Here is a 24721-nt window from a genome sequence, read left to right as displayed (position 1 = left end):
GAAAAGTCTAGAGTTGTAGAAAAATGTAGAGACACTGGAAGACCACAGCTTAGTTGGCTGTAATCAGCAAACACTTCAAGGAAAGTGCCTGCAAATCTTCAGCATTATTGTTGTTTGTTGTTTATTCAGTGCAATCAGGACTCTACTCTACAAAAATACAAAGTTAATTAAAGCCAGACTACCTTTCAACAGCGCCTCTTGCTTTTGAAAGCCCAGCTCAGACTGGTTTGGTTCTAGTGCTTTCCCTTATCTCTTCATTAAAGCTTCTTTCAGCTCTCTCCACATGCAGCAGATTATCGGATGACATGCTGCTGTGATCTCATTCCATTGGATTTCTGCATGGTGGAGCAAATATCTTCACTAACCACAGGTATGCTACAGAGCATCCTACAGTTTGTCAATAGTGATTCAGCCAGCTGAGGTGCCAACCTTGGCATGTCAGTGCCCGGAGGAAACAGCAAGCTGCCTTGTTTGGAAAAGATAGTCTCTGGAATGCCAGTCCCTAGGCTAAATAATTCTTGAAAAAAATGTTTGCTGACCACAACCCTCTTAAGTGCAAAATTTTACAGCCTGGAAATGAAAGGGATAGCTGTCATCATTCTGACATCTCTTTCCATTGAGAAGCATGAGGAAACTAGTGAAAGAATTTACCCGGTCACCAATTCACACACTCCTTCCACACAACAGTGCAAAACCCATGCAAACGGCTTACCATAATTTTAATAAACAATTTTTTTTTTTATCTTTTTGACATGTAACTATTTTTTTTTTTTAAATCATTTTCTCTATGTGCATATTCCACAATAAAGTAGCACCCAAGTCACATACATTTGTCCTTTAGACTGCTCCTGTATTTAGGGGTAGCCACAGCAGATCTGGTCCACAGTTTTTAAGCCAAATACCCTTCCTAACCCAATCCTCCTATTTAATCCAAGATTTGGACCAACACTAAAAAAGCACTGACCCAATGGCTAGTCTGTTTTGTCCCCCAATCCATGCAGACGCAAAACCGGACCCCAACAATATCACTTCTAAAATTCTGAACATAATATAATCTGTTCTTTGAATATAAAGCTCATTAACACAGTTGTTTTATATTATTAAAACTATTAATGAATCCACTTTCACAGTTAATTGACTATTTTTGCAGGTCTTAAAGGATCAGAGAGCTTTTTAATGGATTTCCACTCTACTGACCCTGGGTGTCAGGCGCTTTGTAGATTTTCCATCTGCCCTGGTTAAATCTGGATTAACACAATGAACTCTGGCTAACTTGTCAACCGTATCCACTTCAGTTAACAGTTTAATTGCCAGGCATAGGATTGGGGGAAGCCTGATGCTGTAAAACAGCACAACTTGCACGTTCCTTCTTTGTTCCATCATTCCAGAGGCACTGGAACAACTTACTCCTTCATAAATTAGGGCACTCTTTGTTGGCTCTGTCTTAGTGGAACCGGTTTTTCTACACCAGTGGGGGGAGATTTCTATAAGTACTGTAAATATGCCCCAGATGTGTTCCTTCCAACCCTGGCAGGTCTGTTATTAAACTCCTACACTAATTTAGCATCCGCAAGGACCTCTGTGGAAGCTGTGCTCAAGTGAGCTGGTCAGCGGGAAATTAATCATCAATCATGTTGACTGGCTGTTATTGTTTAAATTTGCTTTGCTAAATTAGGGCTGTGCATGATGGGAAATAGAAAATGTCATGGTTGTGCAGTCTGTATACCAAACTTAGTTAGTGTAGCAGCTTTTCACCAAAGTTTTAAAGGAAGTTATCTAATTAGAACCATTTATAATGCTCACCTCATGGATTCAACAAAAAATAGACTTGGGTGGATAACTGGTCCAAGTATAATTACTCAGAATGGTGAAATAGGATTCCATTCAGTATTTGACTCTAAAATTAGTTTTGTGTTCTTGGATGGTTAACAGTTTCAAGTTGAAATACATGTAAAATGTAGTGACTGAAGATTGTAAACAATAAATGAACATTTGACCAGTCTAAGCCAATAGGTGCTTTGAGGTAGAACATCTTAAACTGCTTAACTTATGCAGTTATCCTACCGTGTGCTACTTTTAGGAAAATTGAAAAGGTCTCTTGGGAGGTCACTGGATGGTAAATGGGTCCACATATTACCATTCATAATCCTGACTTTATTTACTTAACCAGCATTGGAAAACTTATCTTTGATGGCTATTGTGTCAATAAGGGACAGTGGTAGCCTTGTGAAAGTTTTGGGAAGGTAATCAGAAAGTTGTGGGTTTTAATCCTGGCTCTGCCATGCTGCATCTGTTGGGCCTTGGAGCAAAGACCATTAGCTCTCCTGGCTCCACTGGCTTTATTTAATGACCAACACTTTATTCTGACCCCAGCTTTCAAACAAGATGGGATATGCAGAATAAGATTTTAGTGTACTGTACATGTGTGCATCTATATATGACACATAAAGGTATTCCATCTGCCCTAGATTATTATTATGTTTAAGTAGAACCAATCTGAATGCCAACCTTGCACTTCATTAAACTGCTCTTAGAGGAAAAGGGTATCTATACCTGTAAACAATCCCTGGCACACCTTAAATTAAAAAAATGATAATAATACAAACAAGCCAGTTGATCAATTCACCAAGTCAGCATTTACCTAGTAAAAAGCATCAACCCACTTTTCCTAAAAGCAACAATGTAAATAAAAAAGACTTGGCCCAAATGGGTTTGAAAGAGGGGTTGCTTGAAAATGAATTGTTAATGTTTAAAGAATCCGGCCCACCTAAAATCCTCCTTTGTTTGGTTCTAAGACAATTGCCACTGAGTTCAAGGTCTCTTCTAGCCAAGTGACTCAATTAGCATGTCAATGGTATTGTTGAATATCTCAACACCTTGCTCATAGGGGGTAAGTTGTGCTCTCCAAAAGAGCTGAACCTCCTGTGGTTAGGCACAAACTGTGGTTGGTCACCCCCCACAGACCTTTAACTCAAAACTAAGACAAAGTCTTTTATTTAGGCATATATTCACTGATTAACACACCACTTATCCACCATCCTAAAGCCTGTTTCAACACTTCATAGCTTAGTGCTAGACTTCAGACTGGCTTAATTAACCAGACCAACAAACTGTTTTCCAACACTTTCCAGGTGAGAGACAAGCCCAGCTCTTGCCCTGCTGGAGGGAGTGATAAAAGGTTTAGCGGGGAACCTTCAGGTCTCAACATCTGCCCCAACCCCCTTTAACCCCAAAGCAAATGGCATCAGGCCCAAAACAGGAAATATGGACATCTGTCAGGCCCCCTGAGGGGAGGAAAATTAATCAGGCAGTCCAACAAAGTCTGCTGTTCACTTTTCTATATGATACACATGCTTATCCCAAAGGCTCTAAAATATGTAGTCATGTACTTCAGTAGTAAAGTTAAGGTAGACCTTATGAAAATTCCACCTTAATTTAGTTTCCAGTTACGCACCAGCTTTTGTTTGTGCACAAAGTTTGTCAACACAATAACACAAATGTATTGATTTATATCTCTAAGCTTTCTCTTGTCTACCTAGTTTTGTTTACCCTGTGGTATCCAGCATTCTCTTTACAGTGGATATAAAACACAAACGCTTACCTGCAGTGGCCAGGACGCACATTACCAGAAGAAGCGTTTCCACACAATGCAGCATTACTCCACAGGTAATCCTTATTAAACCCATCCTCTCACAAACTGATCTCAGCCAAATCTACCAGAGCATCCGAGCTCCAGAACAAGTTTGCACACAGTTTCTCCGCTCTGTTAGGAGCAACAAACCCCTCTGGGGTGATTAAGAAGTCTCCAGGTTTTGGTACAGAGCTCAGGTGCGCAGTAACTGCAGCTCTAGTTCTTGCTGACCGGTTCTGAGCAGAACAGCGCGGTTCATTCCGCAGAGAACTGATAAAACCGCTGTGATCCTCAATGCTGCTGCTGAAAAACTGAACTCACTCAATCACTCCGGGAAGGAGCACTAAACTTCTGACGAATCATGGGGCAAAGCTGAGGGAGGGAAACGGAGAACCTTTAAAAACACGCTGACTAAATAAAACGCGCCACCTACCGGCAAAACACACGAAGTTTCTCACAGCTCTGCAGAGTAAAACATCTGAACCTTTTCATGATAGACACAGAAGAAAGATTGAATATACACAGTACATCCAGTTACATACTGGGCAAAAACAAAGAAAATAGTTGAACTGGTTGGCACTATACTGACCTCCACTGAGCAGATATTTATTTGGTAATGATTGTTCTTATCAGAGTGTTTCCTGCCCAGTGAACTGGACCCACCGCGACCCTGAATAGGATAAAGCGGTGGTAAAACGGATAATGAATAAATGAATGAATATGAACACTGTCCTTTAACCAGAAAATGGTGACACAAAGCTAGATTAAAATGATAGAACTACATAACGTTTACATAAATAGTGATCAGAAGGTTGCCGGTTCAAGACCCACCACCGCCAAGTTATCACTGTTGGGCCCCTGAGCAAGGCCCTTAATCCTCAGTTGCTCAAATTGTATTTAGTCATGAATGTAAGTTGCTTTGGATAAAAGTGTCTGCTAAATGCCACACATGTAAAAGTAAATATGTGTTTTTTATTGAATCTAATACAATGCTTTTGTTACAAATTAAAACATAAGCAGCATGAAAATTTTGATACAAAAAAATTAAATCTTAAAAATAAATGGTAGAATTCCTTATTATTTGGTGTGCCTTCTTTTTTCATAACGACAGCATGTACTCAAGCTGGCATAGTGCAAAATCTGATAATCCATGTTGTCCTGTCATGATTTTACATTATTCCAAAGAGTATCTTGTGATTTTACTAAATGCTTGTCTTTCTCTCTCCCCAAAATTGTCAGTTTGACTGTAGAGGAAAGTTATGAGTTAACATACTCATAGTGAGAAGTGACTTTTGCAGGAATTACATCTGTAAGTCTAATTGGCTAAAATCAGAAGTCTGGGCTTTGGCCAGGCCATTTAAAGACAGGTTTTGGCACTTTGCTTCAGGTTCTGAGTAAGAATGCACTCTGTAGGAAGTTTTTAATGAAGCATTTTTGCTGTATTTGGTTGCATTTATTAATTTTTACAAGTCTGCCTGTCCATGCTGCTAAGAAGCACTCCATAGCTTAATTGTTACTGCCACCACGTTTCACAGTGGGTATGGTATTAGCCAGGTGATGTGTTTTTTGCCAGACATAGTGTTTGCTGTTCTGTTCAGAGGTACATTTTCATCTCATGAGAACAAAGAAGCTTATTTCTCATGTTGCCCGGGTACTTTACATGCCATTTAGCAAACTCCAAGTGGATGTCAATCTGAAATAAAGGCCTGGTTTATGGAAAGCTGTACAGATTGTTGTCTAACCAACATGTTCTATCTCTGCACAGGACTTTAGAGTGATGATTGGGTTCTTTTACCTTTCAAAACAAGGCACTTCTTGCCCGGATGCCCAAATTGCCAACTATGAGAAGGTTCAAGGTTATGCCAAACTTCTTTAATTTTAAAACCTTTTAAGACAACTTAATGCCTTGAAGTCACAAACTGTAGTAATGACGAATCAGAAGGCAATGAAACTATGTTAAATAATGATAGAACTTTCTACAGCACTAAATGAATAAGCTGTATATGTCATTGTAACTTGTGTATATACAGTTGTACAATTCTCGTCTTCCATTCATTCAGTTAACAAAAGAAAGAGTTGCAGAAATTATCAAAAATATTAAAGACAATCTCAATTTCATATCATACATGTCCCTACAAGACCAAGTGTATCTACATACAGTACATGAACACAAACTAATTCAAAAAATACACACGTTTGGGCTCCTGAGCAAAGGAACCACATTAAAAAAGCAAGAATACAAAAGAAGAAAAATCTAACAGCTGTTATGTCTCAGTTTAAAGGATTCAATGATTTTTTTTAAACATGTAACATAAAAACAACACATTGAACACACACCCCTTTTACATTTTATTTGGTTAAAAGAGGCACCCCACAGTTAGCAGCAACATCATGTAGAATTTTGTATGTTACTATTAAATTAAAACTGATTCGATTTGATCTGTACAGGAAACAAAAGGGTTGCATCCTTAAGCTGCAATACATAACTTTTGAGAATTTTACTTCACTCTGGGGATCCACTGTTTTAATCTCAGCTGTACTTCAGCCAGTCAGGTGTCTGCGTGGACATGATTAGATAATGTCTGAGGGGGAAAGCGCACTATGCCAGTCCTAAGCCCAGACAGAAATAGGAGGGTTGCTTCAGAAAAAGCATCCAGCATAAAAAACGAATATGTGGATGAGATCTGCAATGGCAACCCATACATACTGGAGCAGCAGAAAGAAAAAAAACTTCACCATTCCAGCACACAGTTATTGCAAGCAAGAAGGATCTCAATCTGTGTTAGCAGCTTTGTTTTTTTGAGTAAATAACAGAGAAAGTTATGTACTGCAGTTTTAAAATAATTGTGCATCTAAAAAGAATCAACATGTTTATTATTAATAAAACCTATAATAAAAACTAAAACAGTCATGACATTTAATTAAGTAAATACAAAGGAAACAGTGACACATAAGTGCAGTCATGCCGTCATGAGAATCTGACAGTTTCATGCAACATAAAAAAAATCATGTAAAAAATAACTTAATGGATTTTCCAGGTAATAAAAAATGTTCTTAGAAAAGCTGAAAACAACACTAGAAAATTTCCTCAAAATAAAAATATTTCTGCAAATAAAAAACACCGTTTTTAAAAATTACTTTCTTGTTGTGAAGGGAGATTGTATAAAAAGAAATATGTATATAAAATGTGTGTATGTTCTTGGTCTTTCAATCAACATAATGTTTTATTGTTTTTGATGGACCTTTATTCAAGGTATTAATTGTAACAAACTGGTTTGGTGACGGGAACCGACTGCATGTTTAACCTTTGACATTCATTTCAATGTGAAACTGAGTCTCAAACTGCATTTAAAAAATAAAAGTTAGTAAAACACACAGAGACAACAATCATTAATTCAGTTCTGATGACACAGGACACGCTGAATGTCTCAAAGTGAGGTCCGCAATTCCAGCAGTCATGCCTAAAGCACCTTGAATGGGAGACAGGATGGGAGAAGCTCTGCAGTTGAAAGACTAGTTTTTGATATCCAAATGTTGCCAAGGCTCAAGTCATCAGTTCAGCACAGCAAAAGCTGCTTCTCGAATACAGGACGCTGCTTTCTTAATTTCCTCCTCGGTGTGCTCAACAGTCACCACCAGTCTGATGCTGGAGGAAATAAGTTAACAAACGTAAGTTAAATGTGGGAATGTTAAAGACAAAGTAAATAAAATATGATTATTATTTATAATGTTTATTTATTTATTAGGATTTGATCATCATGTTTTACACACTTTGGTTACATTCATGACAAACAGTAGTTATTCGTTACACAAGACATCAGTTTAATGTCAAACACAGTCATGGACAATTCTGTATCTCCAATTCACCTCACTTGCATGTCTTTGGACTGTGTGAGGAAACCCGAGCTCCCAGAGGAAACCCATGCAGACACGGGGAGAACATGCAAGAAAAGGACCCAAACCGCCCAACCTGGGGATCGAACCCAGGACCTTCTTGCTGTGAGGAGACAGTGCTACCCACTAAGCCACTGTGCCGCCCTATTATCTATAATGAAACTGAAGCAAAATTGTATTCACTATTTTTTTAGGTCAACTGGTTTTAGGAATAAAAAATGTCAACGTTATATCAAACAAAACCATTTCTGTCATAAAGAGTTGGACTGAAGAATTTAAAAGTTAGCTCTGCCAACATCCCTGGCACATCAGCAATTTTTGTAGTTCTTATTATTAACATAACAGTAGAATGTTGGTAAACATCTCAACAGATGCATGTGCACTAACAATATTGTATGCTAATGTTTTTTCAAGTCAGTTATTAGCATTAACTCACCTTGGTGGTGGAAGGAAGCGTTCCTCTTTTTCTAGGTAGCGAGCCTGAGTCAAAGCTATCTGTCTGACCAAACACTAAAAGCAAACAATCAAACAAATCAATTCCAACTAACTGTAACACAAAAGCAAAATGCTAAAATGACCTTATATGGTGCATTAAGTATGTCTAAGGTAGAAACAGTCTGTAGGAGTAATGTACATTATTTTGCTCTGTCTCTTACATAATCAATGATGGAGCGTAGTTTCCTGACATCACTCTCTCTGGATCCTGTGCTGTTTTCCAGCTGCAGATGAAGTGCTGGAGCGATCACCTTCCCAACTACCTTTAAACCTGGAATGCTAGAATTTACACAATGAAAGAGATGATGCCTGAGTTAATCAAAAAACTTATTAGAAGTATTAAGTGTAGTGTAAGCTGAGTGTGCATCCAGGTGCATCATGCATGCCCGCGGGTGTGTGTGTCACTGCAGGAGAAAAACTTGACATGCAGATTAGTGTAAGCAGCAGTCCTTCATTTTCTAAAGCAGCAATAAGTCTGGATCACATTCTGCTGCACTAATAATAAATCTAATAAATGATGATTTCATGGTATTATGACTAGAATGGTAGCCCTACAATAAATTACTAAAAATGTGAAATATTTTTATATGCTGAGATAAATGGAAAAGTGTAAAACAGATTAAAACAGTTAAAAAAATATCAAAATATTATACTACTATAAACACTAGAGCATTCCACCACCATCCAATAACAAGCACATCAGTCAAGTTTGTAAAATCTAGTCTATGATTCGCACTTTACAGTCATCTGGCCACTAACAACAGAGCTACACCATGTTTAATTAGTATTATATGAATTACAGCGAGATGATTCCATTTTAAAAACTCAAAAATATTTTAGTCTACCATTAGTTCTTTGTTTGCAGGAAAATACTCAGCAATATGACTTACCCTTGCAGAGCTTTATGGGCATGTTTGCACTTTTCTCTCAGGATGATAAAAATGTCTGTACATAAAAAAGAAGTAACATTAGCCAAATCACAGCCAGTAATTAAAACTAATCTAAACTAGTAGTTAATCATTTTGCTTGGCCAGCGGGAACCTGGCACTTAATTGGCATGCTCTGTAGAGACATAAGCCAAGGTGCTTCTAGCTTTGCCAATTTTCCTAGACTAAGACTGATTTTCTGCATCTTAACAAAGCAACAGCCGGTAGTCACAATACTACCCTTTTGACCTTAACAGAACTAAAACAATACAAAGAAAGAAAACCTAAAGCTTTTATAATGAAACTTTGTTAAGGGAAAATAAAAATAATATGGCATCACCTTATTTGGACCAGAACCAGTTTTGTTTTGGCCTAAAGAGTAACATTATTAAGTACCTCAACCCTAAAGGAGCTGCACATTTTCCATTTAGTCAGTGATCACAAAAGGAAAAGATCTGTGATGGCAGTATGCAGAGTGCTCAGGTGGCAGAGCGGTCTTTTACACTAGCCCACCGCCACTGAGATCAGTGTTGAAATCTTAACTGTGCTATCTGCTGTTTGGGTGTCTCCACAGACATGATTGGCTATGTCTGAAGGGATGGACTGATGTCCCATCCAAAGTATTCCTGCCTTGCGCTCAGTGTATCCTGGTGGAACCGGGCCTGCTGTTACTCTGTCCAGGATAAAGTGGTTGCGAAAATTCTTAAGTGAAATGTTCTTGGTGATTAGAGTAAAAACTGAGACAATATCTCATTAACATACTGATTGGTTCTTCCTTCTATTTAATGATACATTCATACAGAACTTGTGATGCAATATGGGCTTGATCTACATTTTACTGTGTATGTGTTTTTAAATGTCTGTACCTGGGTCCTCCTCCATGATGTGAAGGGCCTCAATAGCAGCGGCAGCAAGCATGGGTGGAAGAGAAGCTGAGAAACAGTAGCCTTGACCAGACAGACGCTAAGTCATTCAAACAAGCGAGAAACATCAGTGAGAAATTAGGACCTAAATCACATTACAGCTCCATGTCTGAAAAGCAACTTCCCTTATAATAATGGTTTCAATTTAGTCAGGAACTTCTTTTCAAACAAGTGTCTGTCTAACAGTCTCTGTGATCAAGCGTTTTTTTTTCTGCCAAGAGTCTAAATTGCACATAATGGTTACTTCATAACGGGTCATTTGTCATGTTATTTAGTCTGCATTTCAAAGCAGATGCGTACTGAGATGCAGCCATTACTTCATCATTCAAACAATGCTCATCAAACCTGGATCACTGAGTGCAGAGGAAAGTGTGTATGTTTAAGTTGCTGTAATGAAGGTGTACAATGTTGCCATTAAGATAATCCATTTCAATTCAATTTTTAGCATTTACCAGATGTTTTAATCTCAAACATCTTACAACAGTGATTAACATAATCTAACAATCTAAGCATTCGGGGGTTAAGAGTCTTGATCAGGCCCTTGGGAGACATGAGGCTCAAACCAGTGACCCTCTGATTACTAGTCCAGTACCTTAACCACTGAGCTACCAGTGCCCATAAATCATTAGATCATTAATAAAAAAATTTGAACATTTACTGCACAACCTTTAACCTAAAAATTCAGCCTTTAATTTGCAAATAAAAAAAAAAACTCATCATGTACCTGGTGATCGATGACGAATGATCGTCCACAGCAGAACCCGCCTATGGAAGCCACTGCATTCTCCATGTTGGCACTTATAAGGTCGATGTCATCAATCTGTAACATATGTAGTAAAATGCACAGTAGAGATACACACCACAGGCTATGATCATACTGAAATACTCTGTGGTTGCAAAAGAGACATAGGCTTTTGCACAATCAAAATTACCATAATTACCGACTTGTTGTACCCTTTATAGGGTAGTTTGTCAAGTTGCACTTGTTTATACATAAAGGACTATGTAATAGGACAAAATCAGTTCAACTAGTCAGATACAGCAAATTTGGTGCAAAAACATTTAAATCATGTGTGCTAATCACTCGTAGTCTTCTTTCTATTTATACCAAATTCTTTGCAAGATACACTGGTGATCGTAAATGATTCATAAATGAGCATGTTAGTACTCTACCAACAGCTTCTATATTTTTTTAGGATCACTTCTATTTTGCAGAATACTACTGTTTAGAGTTAGTTTTATATACGTTGGTTTTCTTACTGCCAGAGGATCTTTGTCATTTCAAGCTCAGACTTAACATAAAAATTTTCACCAATTAAAATCTGAGCGGTAGAACCCAGGTTTCCAGAACAAATTAGCATGGCTGAGATTTCATCATGTTCTTTTTATATTTTAAGGTTTGCTGACACTAGCTTTTTAATATGGTTTATTACACTTACAGGATAGGATAGAATTTATTAAAATACATCTGATAGCTCTGATGTGGTTATAGAACACAAGTAAAACTGCTTTAATAGAATGCAGGCTTTTGCAAGTTGTCACAGGGAAACTATCTGCTGCCGGCTCTGTTTACGATTTACATTCTGAATGCTGAACTGGTTCTGCTCACTGTGTTTATGTTCATCTTACAGCTCTATACTACTTCCACGTTCACTATGTTACATTGTTTTAAATGAATAAAGCATGCATTAGGTATTTATATAAAAATTTGCATGTTTCATTAGAGACTAACTTCTGCAGTACCAACTGTCCTGAATATTTGTAAATAAATATTGGAAACATAGTAGCTGTGAGCAGAGCGTAAATAACCAGGTTCTACTCACGTTGACTCCAAAGTGTTCAGTGACTCCTCGCCCGTGCTCTCCCAGCACACCAAAAGACATGCTCTCCTCCAAAAAGATTCGCACTTTGTACTTGTACTTCAGCTTCACCTGGGAATGGAGACACATATTTATTAGCTATGCATCACTTAAACACATCAGAAACTGTTTGCTAGCAATTGAGATGAACATATATTAGTGTTCACATGAACATATATAGTAATTCAAAAAGATAAAAATGATCTCCAAATTCAACCTTGTTTAAAATATTAAAATATTCTTACCAACTCTGGAAGAGGACACAGATCTGAAGTGTTGATGTAGAGTCCCTCCACAACAATGAATTTTCTAGTGACCCTAGCCTTGCGTGGATTCTGGTGAAATAATAAATAGTATTGTTACAGAACAGCAAATTGTCATTTAGAAAACAGATGAATCCCAACTGTCCAATAAATGAACATTGTTTAGTATTTGTGTTTTTTTAATAGACAGAGAGCATGTGCGGTTAAAATATATGGCAGTGGTAGCACAGCGGTTAAGGTTACTAGACTAGTAATCAGATGATTGCCAGTTCAAGCACCACTATGCTAAATTGCCACTGTTGAGCCCCTGAGCAAGACCCTTACCCTTCAGTTGCTCAAATTGTATTCATGTAAATTGTCATAATTGTAGGTTGCATTGGATAAAAGCATCTGTTAAATGCTGCAAATGTAAATACCTGAAAAATGTACTAGGTTTTAAGGCAGTTGTAGCCTAGAGGTTAAGGTACTGGACTAGTAATAAGAAGGACACTGGTTCAAACCCCACCACTGCCAGGTTGCTGCTATTGCGCCCTTGAGCAAGGCCCAGACTGTATACTGTCACAATACTGTTTTGGATAAAGGCATCAGCTAAATGCCGAAAATGTAAATGTATATCAGCAAAATTCCACTACCTAATCAATATTACTTTTTATTCCCGGTCTACTAGAATGCACCAGGCTATATTTAGACTGGCAGTGATCAGACATTTTTATCCGCTTCCAGTCAACCACAGGATGAAAAAAGCATTGCACCATGCCAAACTCTGTACAGACAATGACCAGAAGTGACCCTGATGCTGTGCAGCACCCATAATATCTGTGGCACCACCATGCCTTTTTCTTACTATTGGTTTTAATTTGCACTGTGTGTATTCAAATCAAATCAAAAGTACTGGGGGCTGTTCTGTCAACATATTTATTCATGTCAGCTGAATTTTAGAAACATAAAAGACATATGCATCAAATGAATTCATCAAAAGAACAATGTGTGTGTCTCTGTTTCCTGCTTACAATTGCCACATGTTTTTTATAATGCACACCATTTGAAAGCTGACATTTGAGCTATTTTGCATGTGGTTTGGTATGATCTAGAATGTATTAATTTATGTATTATGTATGTATTAATTTAAACAGTATTACTAGGAGATTTTTTGGACAGAGCTAAGCCCCTATACACTAATTACATATTTGAAAAACTACTTAAACTATAGCTTTATACATTACTCTTGCCCATCAAAGACACCATCTCATGATATAGAGCGTATGGATGTGACGACAGTAAAAACCTTTTGCTTGACCTTTACTTACCTTTTGATCTTCCTGCTCCTGCTCCTTCAGCAGCCTCTCCAGGTCCTCCATGTCATTGTGCTTGAAGTACTTAATATAGCTGCGGGAGGCCTGCAGGCCCTTCTGGATGGAGAAACACGCTGCCTCATCTCTAAAGAAGCCATTCCAGACATCAAAAGCTCACTTAATAACAAGATTTATATCTGTGGTATTGCAGTTCAGTGAAGCTTAAGCATAATGGATTAAATATGTGGTTCATAAAAATCTGAAACACAGAACCAGACATGGAGTATTGGCAGAAAAGACTGTGTGGACGTGGTTCATTACAAAAAAAGTTTCAAATATTCACTTACACAAAGACAATGTCACCTCTCTTAGAGTAAGCCGGAATGGCACTGGCTATGGTGGCAAAGCCATAAGAGTAAATAATGGCCTCCTCAGTTCCCATAAATTTAGCCAAACGCTCCTCTAACTCCAGGTGAACATCTATAAAAATGGATAAAGGAATGTAGTATGAATATAAACAATCTTAATCATAATCCAGACCATCACAAGTAAGAAGAGACACGTTTGAAGTTCATTACTCACCAAAAGTTCCATAAAAGCCTCTTGGGCCACAAGTACCCACACCGTACTTCCTAAGAGATGCCAGGGCCTTTTTCTGCAACAGAGAAGTTAAGAAATGCTATGACTGCATGCCATTTCAAATACATGAGCATACAAACCAAGTTATTTAAAAATAAATACATAAATTAAAACACACTGATTAATATTAAATACATAATTGGTAACACACTCAATAGTAAAAATCCTCTAGTATGCTTTAATCTGTAATACTAGCATCTGGTTTAAATAGCTGGTAGAGCAACACAGCTGAATACTTGATTTTGATTGGCCAGGTGTTTCTTTACAGCTGTGCAAGCTGCATGGTTAATTTTAGGTCTTCAGATGAGTGACAAATCAAAGCTAAATGAGCCGTCAGAGTTCAAACATGTCTACCCTGATGGAAGTTGATGATAAGGTTTTCTCTTCCAGGATGACAAAGCTCTCACCCATAGGGCATGAAGAAGTTACTGAATTGTGTAAATAGTATAAAAACTATATATATCCTGTTAACATTTATGGTATTTAGCAGAAGCTTTAATCAAATGCAATTTACAGTTGCAGGCAACTACTATCTGAGCAATTTAGGGGTTAAGGGCATTGTACTAGGGCCCAGCAGCCCTCTGATCACCAGTCCAGTACAATATACCACTAGTCTACACTCTAAAAAGTAATTCAGATGGCCTTTAGCCAATACTTAAATATATGCACTGCTGTATGATTAAAAAATCAAGTTACATTATATTACACAATTTTTTACTTGCAGTTCTGATAACGCACAAATTATAAGTGTTGTTTCAACACACTATAATGAATCACCTGAACTTAAGATATTTGGTTAAACAATAAAGAACAAAATTTAGCTTCTAGCAACTTAAAATACATACACTGTACGACTTAATTTTCTCAGTAGTTTGAATTCGCCCCGCCCACACGGACAGAAACGGTGTGTGTTCTCATGGCGTGCTTTCTTCATTGTGGAGTGAGTTTTTTTACAAGCAAGGTGAGCGTTCTAACCGTTACAAACATTTTTAAACCTATATATCTAGAGATTTCACTTTTGTGATTTGAATAATTTGCCCGCTTTGCAGGTGAAGGTCGGTAGGCACAGACTACAAGAGCGAGAGAGCGGGGAAGAGAGTTTGAGTGCTATGCAAATTAGCTAGCTAGCTGGCCAGCTTTTCTTCAGCCTGGCATAGACCGACACACCATTTGGTGTTATAAACTGAGTAAAACTTGACTTTTTCATGGATTAAAATATTTCCATTTACATAAAAATTCGCTGGTGAGCTATTAAAAACGTATTTTTTGTCTAGTCTATTTTGTGTTGTTTGTGTAGCAAAAGTAGCCAACAACTATGCTAAGGTTAGCTAGCTAATTATTACGTGTATGCGTTCTAGGTAAAAAATAAACTAAACAATAAACATTACTCATTTGTTTAATGCATATCATTTTTCAAATACTGATATGTGGAATTTGTTTTTTATAGTCATAGTTTTTATTGTTGTCCACTAATGGGATTTGTTAAAAGTAGATGTGTTCTGTAATAAATGATTTTTGGTAATAATTCATGTTTCCATGTTCTTGTATCATTGTTTAAATTGTTTTACATTCAGCAGATTCAGTGCAATGCTAACAAACATTCAAATTAATGTTTAGAGATATTAGGCTACAGGATGTTGGATCAACGTAATTCTACGAGCAGTTGGCATAACTCAAAAAGACTAATGCAAAATGTTGCCTTAATTTTTTTTGTTGACCCAATGTTTTATTTAATATTAACAACTTTTAAGTTAAATGAATATTAAATAAAACATTGGGTCAACAAAAAAAATCAAGGCAACATTTTGCATTAGTCTTTTTGAGTTATGCCAACTGCTCGCAGAGTTACGTTAATCCAACACAATATTATAGGTTTGGTGGATTAGCTTTCCATAATTCAGTAAAAAGCATTTTTAAATAACATTAACTTAAAAATATCTGTTCATGTTGACAGTTATTAAGTTTGTGTAATTTAAAATATTGTGTTGGATCAGCATAATTCTACGAGCAATTGGCATAACTCAAAAAAACTAATGCAAAACGTTGCCTTAATTTTTTTTGTTAACCCAATGTTTTATTTTTTAGAGTGTAGTAGCTTAACAACAAAGCTAGAACTGCCCAGGTATTATCATATACTACAACATTTGCAGTCACCACATCTCAACTCATGGAAAAGCAATCATGGGAGATTTCAGAACTTGGAGTTAGATAGGGCTCACAACCATTACCACCACACCAAGTGAGAAAATAACACCATTAAGACCATAAATTTGAAGCTATAAAGGAAACATAGTACAGTTAACACTGGGATTGAGTATTTACCTGTATTTTCATACTGAAATAATCTTTTATCATAAAATGTATTAATTATGGTATGTAGGATTCATCAAAACACACCGAGCACTAAACCGCTCAGTATCTGAGCAGCTCTCTGCAATCACAGTTGGATAAGACCCAAACTCTTAGACACATGGAAAAGCAATTAGGCTAACGTCTGTATTCACAGCGGACAAACCTTTACACGCTCTTTGTCGAGCAGGCCCAAGAAGTTAAACGAGGCAAAGTTAATGCACTCCTTTCCATTTACAATCATTTTGTGGCTTGGAGGGCTGTAAAAGAAAAACACTAAAATTAGAAGCACAGTACACTCAAATTATTCCATCATCTAAGAGAAGCCAGAGCTGCTGCAATTAGTCACATGGGTGAAAAATGTTTCAAAATAGCAGTAGGATTTATACCAGTAGTCTTCACAATATCAACCAATTGGATGAGGTGTCAAGCAGTCTTACCCAGACACGACATCATAATTTAAAGGTGGTTGATCTTTGGAGAGAGGAGGAACCAGAGGCTCTGGCTGCCATTCTTCAATTAACTCTTCTTTTTCCTGAAGCAAAAACAGCCAAAACAGACCTCAGTAAAGTGACCCTATACTTCAGAAAAAAACCCTCTGAACTCTTCTTTAATATCATGAAAATCTTTTACATGCCTGTAAACACAGCAGATACACTGATGTGCTGAAACCGCCACAATAAACATTTTTTTTTTTTTTTTTAACTTTGACCAGCCAAGGCATGGACTCAACAAGACACAATGTACACACTTATTAGTGTGTATTTACTGCAATTACTCTATAAAATTTGAAGGTAAAATGCAGCTGTAACATAAGCCTTTATAATAACTGTGATGAAGCATTGTTAGTTATAGACACTCCTGTTTTCAAATTTAATGTGCCTTAATCATAAATGCTACCAAATCCATTGCAACTGTCAGTTGTGGTGTCCATGGCCCAGGGGAGTTAGGTGTGCATATTTTATTTAACGTAATGTACTAAGGAACTACAACTCTAGCTAACACCAGCTAAAGATAGCAAAATTGGATGCATTACTTAAATTCACTCTTAGTTACTTTAATAACAATATAAAGGTCATGAGTACACATTCACTGTTAAATCAGAAGGAGTAAAAGTGAATTACCTTCTCTGTGAGATCAGACCTCTCTTGCAGCTTGTAGGTCTTTGAGAACAGCAGTCTGATTATCCATAATATAAGGATTCCTTCTAAAATCAAATGATACGCTGGTGCCTGCAAGAAAAATGAAAACAAAGTTTTGTGTTCACTTTTCTTATGAATGCAAACTTCAGAATGCAACGTACAATGCAATCTTAATCATATATAAAACATATATACAGTTAAAGTCAAAAGTTTAAATACACTTGTGGGGGGGAGGGGGAGACTAACTGTTTCCATAAAGACTGGGACATTTTGCACAATCCGATAAAAACAGAATCTGTCATTTGTTAATTCTCAAAAGTACAAACATTTGGTCAGTTGTCACTGACTTAATAGTATTTCGTAAATATAAACATTTACAATGTGTTGCCTGCAAGACACTAAAAATAAATGGGACAGAAATGTGTATTACCCCTGTGTTCCATCACCTTACCTATTAATGACGCTTTTTAATCGTTTGTGAACTGAGGATACTAACTGTTGCAGTTTTGCAAGTGGAAGTTTTTGCTTGATACAAGACTATTGTCTGAGTCTCCACTTCATTTCACACTACACATTTTAATAGGAGACTAATCTGGACTGTCGGCAGGCCAGTCAAGCAAATGCACTCTGTGTCTAAGAAGCCACACTGTTGTAGTGTGAGTAGAACGAGTTTGTGAATCATTTTACCAAAATCACTTTTATATTTATTCAACAAGATTTCATCAACTTAATGTCATGTTTTACACTACTAGATTCTTGACAAGACATGTAGTTAGGTTAAACAGGTAAAACCACTTAACCTGGAAAAATAACCTACTGAGCCACCATGCCACCCCAAAAAAACCTTATAAAACATCAGGACCTACAATTTTTTTTTATTATTTTGCATTATAAGTATAATGTTATGAGGTAAAAGCCTTAAAACATACAAATACATAAATACAAATTACTGAATTAAGGCTGAGCAATATTAAATAGCACTGTAATATAAACACCACAAAACACATTTCTAAATATTGTCAGGTGAATGTTTTTACACTAGTACATGCTGTTTACTGTTGTTGATGTTAAATAAAAAGGTCTACACTTTCTTTATAATTTGGCTTCAGGGTTTTAATTATGCTTTGTAGCCCTCAGCAGAGCAAACAACACCCCTGTTACCCCCTTGTTGTAAAATAGGAAATGTTTTAATGGTAGTTAAGTTTGTTTTAATGGTAGAAAGTTTGTAAGTTTCAGTTTTAATGGAAGTTTCTTATTGTTTTGCTCTCTAGTACTAGTTAAGTAGTTTAATTAGAGTCTAACAATTTGGAGGGTTTTGTCTGACCTGATATGTGAAGACCTCTTTCACTATTTCTTACAACACAGATCTTACTGTCCTGTATTAAAATTTACTAGCTTTTAGGTTATGTTAATGTATAAAGTGAATAGATACTGTGTGTACAATTGAAAAAGACATATGCACCAGAAGTAGGAAGATAATCTCAGCAGCCATGTTCCATAAATAAAGTAAAAACATTATCAGACGTTTGGTGGCTGGAACAACTGAAATAAGATAAGATAATCCTTTATTAAATAGGATAATTAAATCCATGTTAGAGTCTGATTTGAAGGGCTCATTAAGCACATACAGTATGGATGAGGTGTCTGGGTGTCAACACACTTATAGCATGTCAAGTCTTTATTCGTTTGTACGTGAGGACCAGCAACTGAAATAGCAGATAAGCGATTTCATAACTGAGAACAGCAAACACCTATTCATTTAGAGCCGTTTAAATGTAGAGTTTCATTGAAGCGGGCTAATAAATCATCTTTAAGGCTAAATCCTAAACGGTTCAACTTTCCCTACATATGTGCACTACAAAGTTTAATAACAATGAATTAAACTCCCTAACTAGTGCATTACATTTCTAATAAGTAGCCGTTTGGGCTTCAACCAATAGCGTTAGCTGGTTGGCAACCTAAGTTTACTTCCTGTATTAAAATGTAAATTTAAGTTATTTCTCAAACAAAAAACAACGACAACATAAAAGTCGCTTCTTGATATTAAAAAATGAGACTGTCTTAAAAACAAAGTTCATTTAAATATTGTACTAACCTCGTAAAACGCTTGCACCATCTCCACTAACACCCACTGTTGCCCTGTCGCCATCTTGGTCGCGCTGAGTCACATGACCAATCAATAAGCGTCATTCTGGGTAAAAATGTACGTGCGCGTCCTCGTGTGGCCACCCACTGAAAATACACGCAGTAACAAGATAAAGTATTTACGTTTCTTTTACACTGCACGGTTCTCTATATTTATGTTTTATTCCCGTTATCACACAGTTAATAGTTATTTTTATTGTATTGGCCCGTGCTGTACAAAAGTGCTACATTTTAGTTACTCCTCTTAACCAGGTATTAAACCCCAATTCCTTTGCACTATACATACATACAGTATATCCACACCCACTTGCACAAGTGTGAATACAAGCATTAACCCAACATCAAATTAAACCCAACATCAGCTGCAGTCGAGCAGGAAACTTAAATATATATGGTATGAGTCCAGTGGTGCCTTACAGCAACATCAGTTCATAATCAGCCCAGGCTGTTTCCTTTGAATTGGCCCAGTTTACTTTGGCTTTTTACAATAATAATCAAACCCGACTTTTTGCGTATCCAATTACGTGTCCCATCAGCAAGAGATCCTGACATTACATTAATATTTTTACATCAGTAAACTGAGAGCATATCTGAATATTGGGTGTCCCCAAGTATTTATACTTACATACTTGCATTGGTAATGGTATAGTTCTATATTAGTTTTAATTATATATATTTTTCTATTGTAGATTTAATATAAAAACAGTGATCCAGTGCCACACTGAATCTCATGGAGCAAGGCAAGTTTTGGTGGGGTTACTTCAGTATGTCCATCGGTGATAAAACCGTCTGTCAGGTCTGTCACACACAACACCTTTTAATTGTTCATTGAATTGTTAATACACGTTAAGCAGATGCATAATATCGAGTGTATAGGCTTTACATTCTTTTTTAGTATAAGCAAAGAAATAAAAAACTCTCTCACACGCACGTCTAAACAATCTTTCTCAGTCTCCCACAAGAGGGCGCTGTTAAACAATTCTGTGTAAGATTAGAATTAAAGCGACACAAGGATTTGAAAAGGTGCCAACCAGTTTTTTGTAAAGAAGGTAGTTTTTATTTAAGAATATATCATTACTTTGATTTATTCTTGCCTCATAAGGTTAAGATGATAGTTAGGCCTGTACTGTTTTATGAAAAAGAAGCATAATCTTCATGATATCTATGTTTGCAAGCAAAAAAAAAAACACTGAATTAGTACAAATATTTAGTAAAGTAAGTGGGAGTGCTGATGTCCTCCTAACCTTTATTCAGTCATGCATTTTCCACTAACAGGTCAGGTGCTGTTCCAAATAATTAAGTGTTCATTAGTTACGCCAATGTCAGTGCTGATGAAGCGTCTGCTACTGACACACACATACACACAGCACAAGTTGTGACCTTTAAGGTTTAAAAGTGGTTATCCAAATGTCAACATGCAATTTAGGTTTCAATTTTACATTTTAAGGGCAGACTTGAGTACACGTAGATCATGTTGACAATTCGTGTTACATAATGAACAGTGACTGGCATTGTTTTGGTGAGGTAGTAGTAGACGGAAGCATAAAAAAAAAACCTCTCATACAGGTATCAGGGGGCCAGAATCAAACCCAGATGATCAGGGTTGTTGTTATGCAGCACCCATCAACCAGGTGTGCCACATTGATTGGGTTTGTATAATTATAGTCTAGGGAATAACCAGATGGAATGTGTTTATGTGTCATATATACATATAGTTAATTGAATTCTTTTTCCTCACATCCTAGCTTGTTTGGAGACTGGGGTCAGATTGCAGGATCAGCCAATTTATGACACCCATGGAGCCAAGAGGCCAAAGGGCCCAACACTGGCAGCAGAGCAGAGCTGGGATTTGAATCCACAACTGTCTGATTAATAGCCCAAAGCTATCTTTACTAAGACTACCACTGTCCCTGTGGATAGCGTCTTTCAGTCATGTTCCAAAATGTGGTCATTAGTGTAAAGGCATTTATTGCACCAACAGGTGACTAATTCCATATTGTGGATTAATGCCCACATAATGTTAGGGTTGCCACATACTTTTCCATGTAGTGTGCAGGAAGATCCCTGATAGTCATCTTTACTTAGCATTTGCACGGACGTCCCTGAAATGTAGAATAACAAGAGTGTGCGTGTACAAAAAGAGGAACTAAAACCATACAAGATGAATTACCTTACTGCTTTTCTAGGCTGTTATTTTCCATAAGGGCAAGTGACTAAAATAAAAGTGGTTGGAGTATATAAATAAACCTGTTCACGTACAAAGACTGACTTTATGAACACAGTGTACTTTGTATATACGACGAGAGAGCCATCATGACATGACGTCATCAAGGAACCTCTTCATTTGCAACCCAACAGGTTGCCTAGCAACAGCATGCAGGGCCAGCTGACTGCTTGTGAAATGTAAATGATCAAAGCCTTTGTGAACGTGGGATGCCATGCACAGAGCTTCTGGTCCTGTTCAGTGCATCCATTGAGCTATTCACATGGTCTTAAAGTGACTGCTGATCACATCCTCCTGTGAATTCCTTGAAGTCATTTGTGTGGGTGTGACTCATGCTATGATGCGATTGTGAGTGGTACAGCTGCTTTGCACTGTCAGTCGCTTGAGTTTGTTATGCAACCGCTTTGCTAATCCACTCCTACACTGTTTATTTTGCACAGCCATCCTCCCAATTTCTGTAGGTGCATATCACACAATATAAGACACATGCCACTATCTAGCATTTAACAGCAACCCAGGTTTTTGCTGGCTAGCTATCTTATTTTATTTAAACATTTGCCAGAACTTGTAATTGTGTTTAAACACCACACAATTACCTTGTACACATAATGAAGAAGAATGAAGAATGCCTTTATTTGTCATATATACATATACACATGTACAGTACAATGAAAATCTTTTTCTGCATTTCCCAGCTTGTTTGGAAACTGGGATCAGAGTCAGCCATTGTATGGCGCCCCTGGAGCAGACAGGATTAAGGGCCTTGCTTAAGGGCCCAGCAGTGACTGCATAGCAGAGGCTGGATTTGAATTGACAATATTTCGATTGATAGCAGGCATGTGTAACTGAGTAACATTCAAAATGCACATAAAATGTCTCATTTATCAACATATATAGTAGCAAAAATATACAAATTTGGCTGTAAATGAAAAAGCCACAGCAAAATCAAACATTTTAGTCCACATGAAGCACTATGGAGTTTTTATGGAGCTAATAAAAAAAATCCAAAAGATCTGACTTAATAAACGTTTATAGACATATAGAGTTCATTTAAAAGATACCAGGTACAAAATGTAGGTTTTTCCCGCTTTTCCCATAGTTGGACTACTGCATAATGTAACAGAGTTTATTGTGCAGCCCTAAACTGGACTGGTGTTTAGGGCTGCACAATAATGTTTTGGATAGAATGTGCACCCATAGTGACTCTTAGGAAAATAAAGTGTTTATCATTCATTTTATTTTATTTATTCATTCAACCACTCTGACAACCACCCAACAGTGGGACAGTGGTAGCCTTGTGGGTAGAGCTTTGTGCTATCAACTAAAAGGTTGAGAGTTTGATTCCCACCTCTACTATGCAGCCATTGTTGGGCCCTTAAGCAAGGCTCTTAACCCTCTCTGCTCCAGGGGTGCCATACAATGGCTGACCCTGCACTCTGACCCCAGCTTCCAAAAACAAGCTGGGATATGTGAGGAAAGAATTTTGTTGTACTGTACACCTGACAAATCTTCTATCTTGATCAGAGTTGCAGGAAGGCCGGTTTCACTGGGACACATGATAAAATGTATGAGTGCAATTTTGTATTCTTAGTAATAAATCAAGTAATGTAACATGAAAAAAATATTTATTTCAGTAGAACACATTTGGTTACGTACAGGCCAACATGAGACGCAAAAGAACATAAGCGTAAGTGTCTAAAATGTGCTAGAATGGCAAAAACAATAGTTTCTAGTTAAAGTCCCTGATGATGCAGTTCATCTTAGATGATCTGAGGTTGAGTGTCACTACAATTAGAACACTGCCAGTTACACAACTTCGTTCATAGGCTCACTATACTGGAAAGATGTGGTTATTAACATCTTCACCAGTTTGCACCTTTGTAGATATGACATGTATGTATTTGCTGATTATGCAAACACAATGTTTCATGGAATAACAGAAAGACATATAACTTTGTTCAGCTAAAATAAATATTGCCGAGGGATTCATTTTGATAGCATTGAAATATTAGACATTAGAAGGAAAAAGTAAACAAATAAATAAGAATAGTTCAAATTGTGGCACATAAAGCACAATATATACAAACTGAAAGCACCAAAAAGCATGAGCCTTTATATAACTGGGATGTGAGTTAATATGTGACATTATGTGTCTAAATATTGTGTCATTTTATCAGAAGTTAATTAAAATTTTTAAGAGGCTGGACACTGTGTAGCATGGCTTATTCAAAGCTCTGTAATGGAACACACTTCACATTTCCCAGAATTTTTAATATTCAAAATCCATTTAATTGTACATTGTACAAGTGCATATTTATTTAATAGCTTTAATTTTACAACCTGTTAAAATGTCAGCCTTTAAACCTGAGCAAATGTTTAGAGATGCTGACCTTCACGATTCATTTTGGCTTTGAATGAATTATTTAAAAGCATGTTGAATAAATATATAGCTGATTTCCAGCTGATAACATTGGTTCTGGGTCATTCTTTAAAAAGTGTTGCAAAACGTGTAAGAGCACCATCATAAGAAGCATTGGATCAGAAGTAAGAAAAAAACATACTTAAACACTGATACATTCATATTTCATTTCCTTCTGCAAGATTTAGCAGGCATAATTGGCAGTGCCTGCAGAAAGGGCTGACCGCAATATGTGGGCGGAGTCTTCAAACGCTGTGTAAGAACCCTGATTGGCGGATAGAGGCGCCTGTGCAGAGTGCATGGGTAAGCAGCAATATACCATCCTCAACTGCAAAAAATCAGGGATCCTCCAGCAGCGGAAGACAAATTGACTACACTAAATTGGGAGAAAATGGGAGAAGAATGCATAAAATATAATAAAAAATATATAGCTTTTTTTATACAATAAAATATTACTGTTTATTCTTGTTATTAATTTTAACATGCTACTCTGAACACTGAGAATTTTATATTTTCAAAC

The 24721-nt window shown here is 36.9% G+C and overlaps 2 protein-coding genes across 2 annotated transcripts in view; both read right to left on the bottom strand.

The window, feature by feature from the left end:
• The window catches only part of ror2 (receptor tyrosine kinase-like orphan receptor 2), an 80329-nt gene extending 76657 nt beyond the window's left edge, over positions 1-3672 (bottom strand). Inside the window, exon 1 of the mRNA XM_063014257.1 lies at positions 3602-3672. Within this exon, the coding sequence (XP_062870327.1) occupies positions 3602-3656 (55 nt within the window). The 5' untranslated portion in view covers positions 3657-3672. The remainder of the gene's footprint in view (positions 1-3601) is intronic.
• Positions 3673-5968: 2296 nt separating this feature from the next.
• On the bottom strand, positions 5969-19562 carry sptlc1 (serine palmitoyltransferase, long chain base subunit 1). Its single transcript, XM_063013772.1, has 15 exons — positions 19509-19562; positions 17396-17503; positions 16712-16806; positions 16438-16531; positions 13866-13938; positions 13631-13763; positions 13299-13428; positions 11974-12063; positions 11693-11800; positions 10594-10689; positions 9813-9909; positions 8911-8965; positions 8182-8299; positions 7962-8035; positions 5969-7277 (listed from the first exon to the last, which is right to left on the bottom strand). Exons 1-15 carry the CDS (start codon positions 19560-19562, stop codon positions 7184-7186), a joined length of 1419 nt encoding a protein of 472 aa, XP_062869842.1. The 3' UTR covers positions 5969-7183.
• Between the last annotated feature and the right edge of the window lie 5159 nt (positions 19563-24721).

Source organism: Trichomycterus rosablanca, chromosome 18 (genome assembly GCF_030014385.1).
Source record: "Trichomycterus rosablanca isolate fTriRos1 chromosome 18, fTriRos1.hap1, whole genome shotgun sequence".
NCBI lineage: Eukaryota > Metazoa > Chordata > Actinopteri > Siluriformes > Trichomycteridae > Trichomycterus > Trichomycterus rosablanca.
This window is presented reverse-complemented; position numbering and strand designations above follow the sequence as displayed.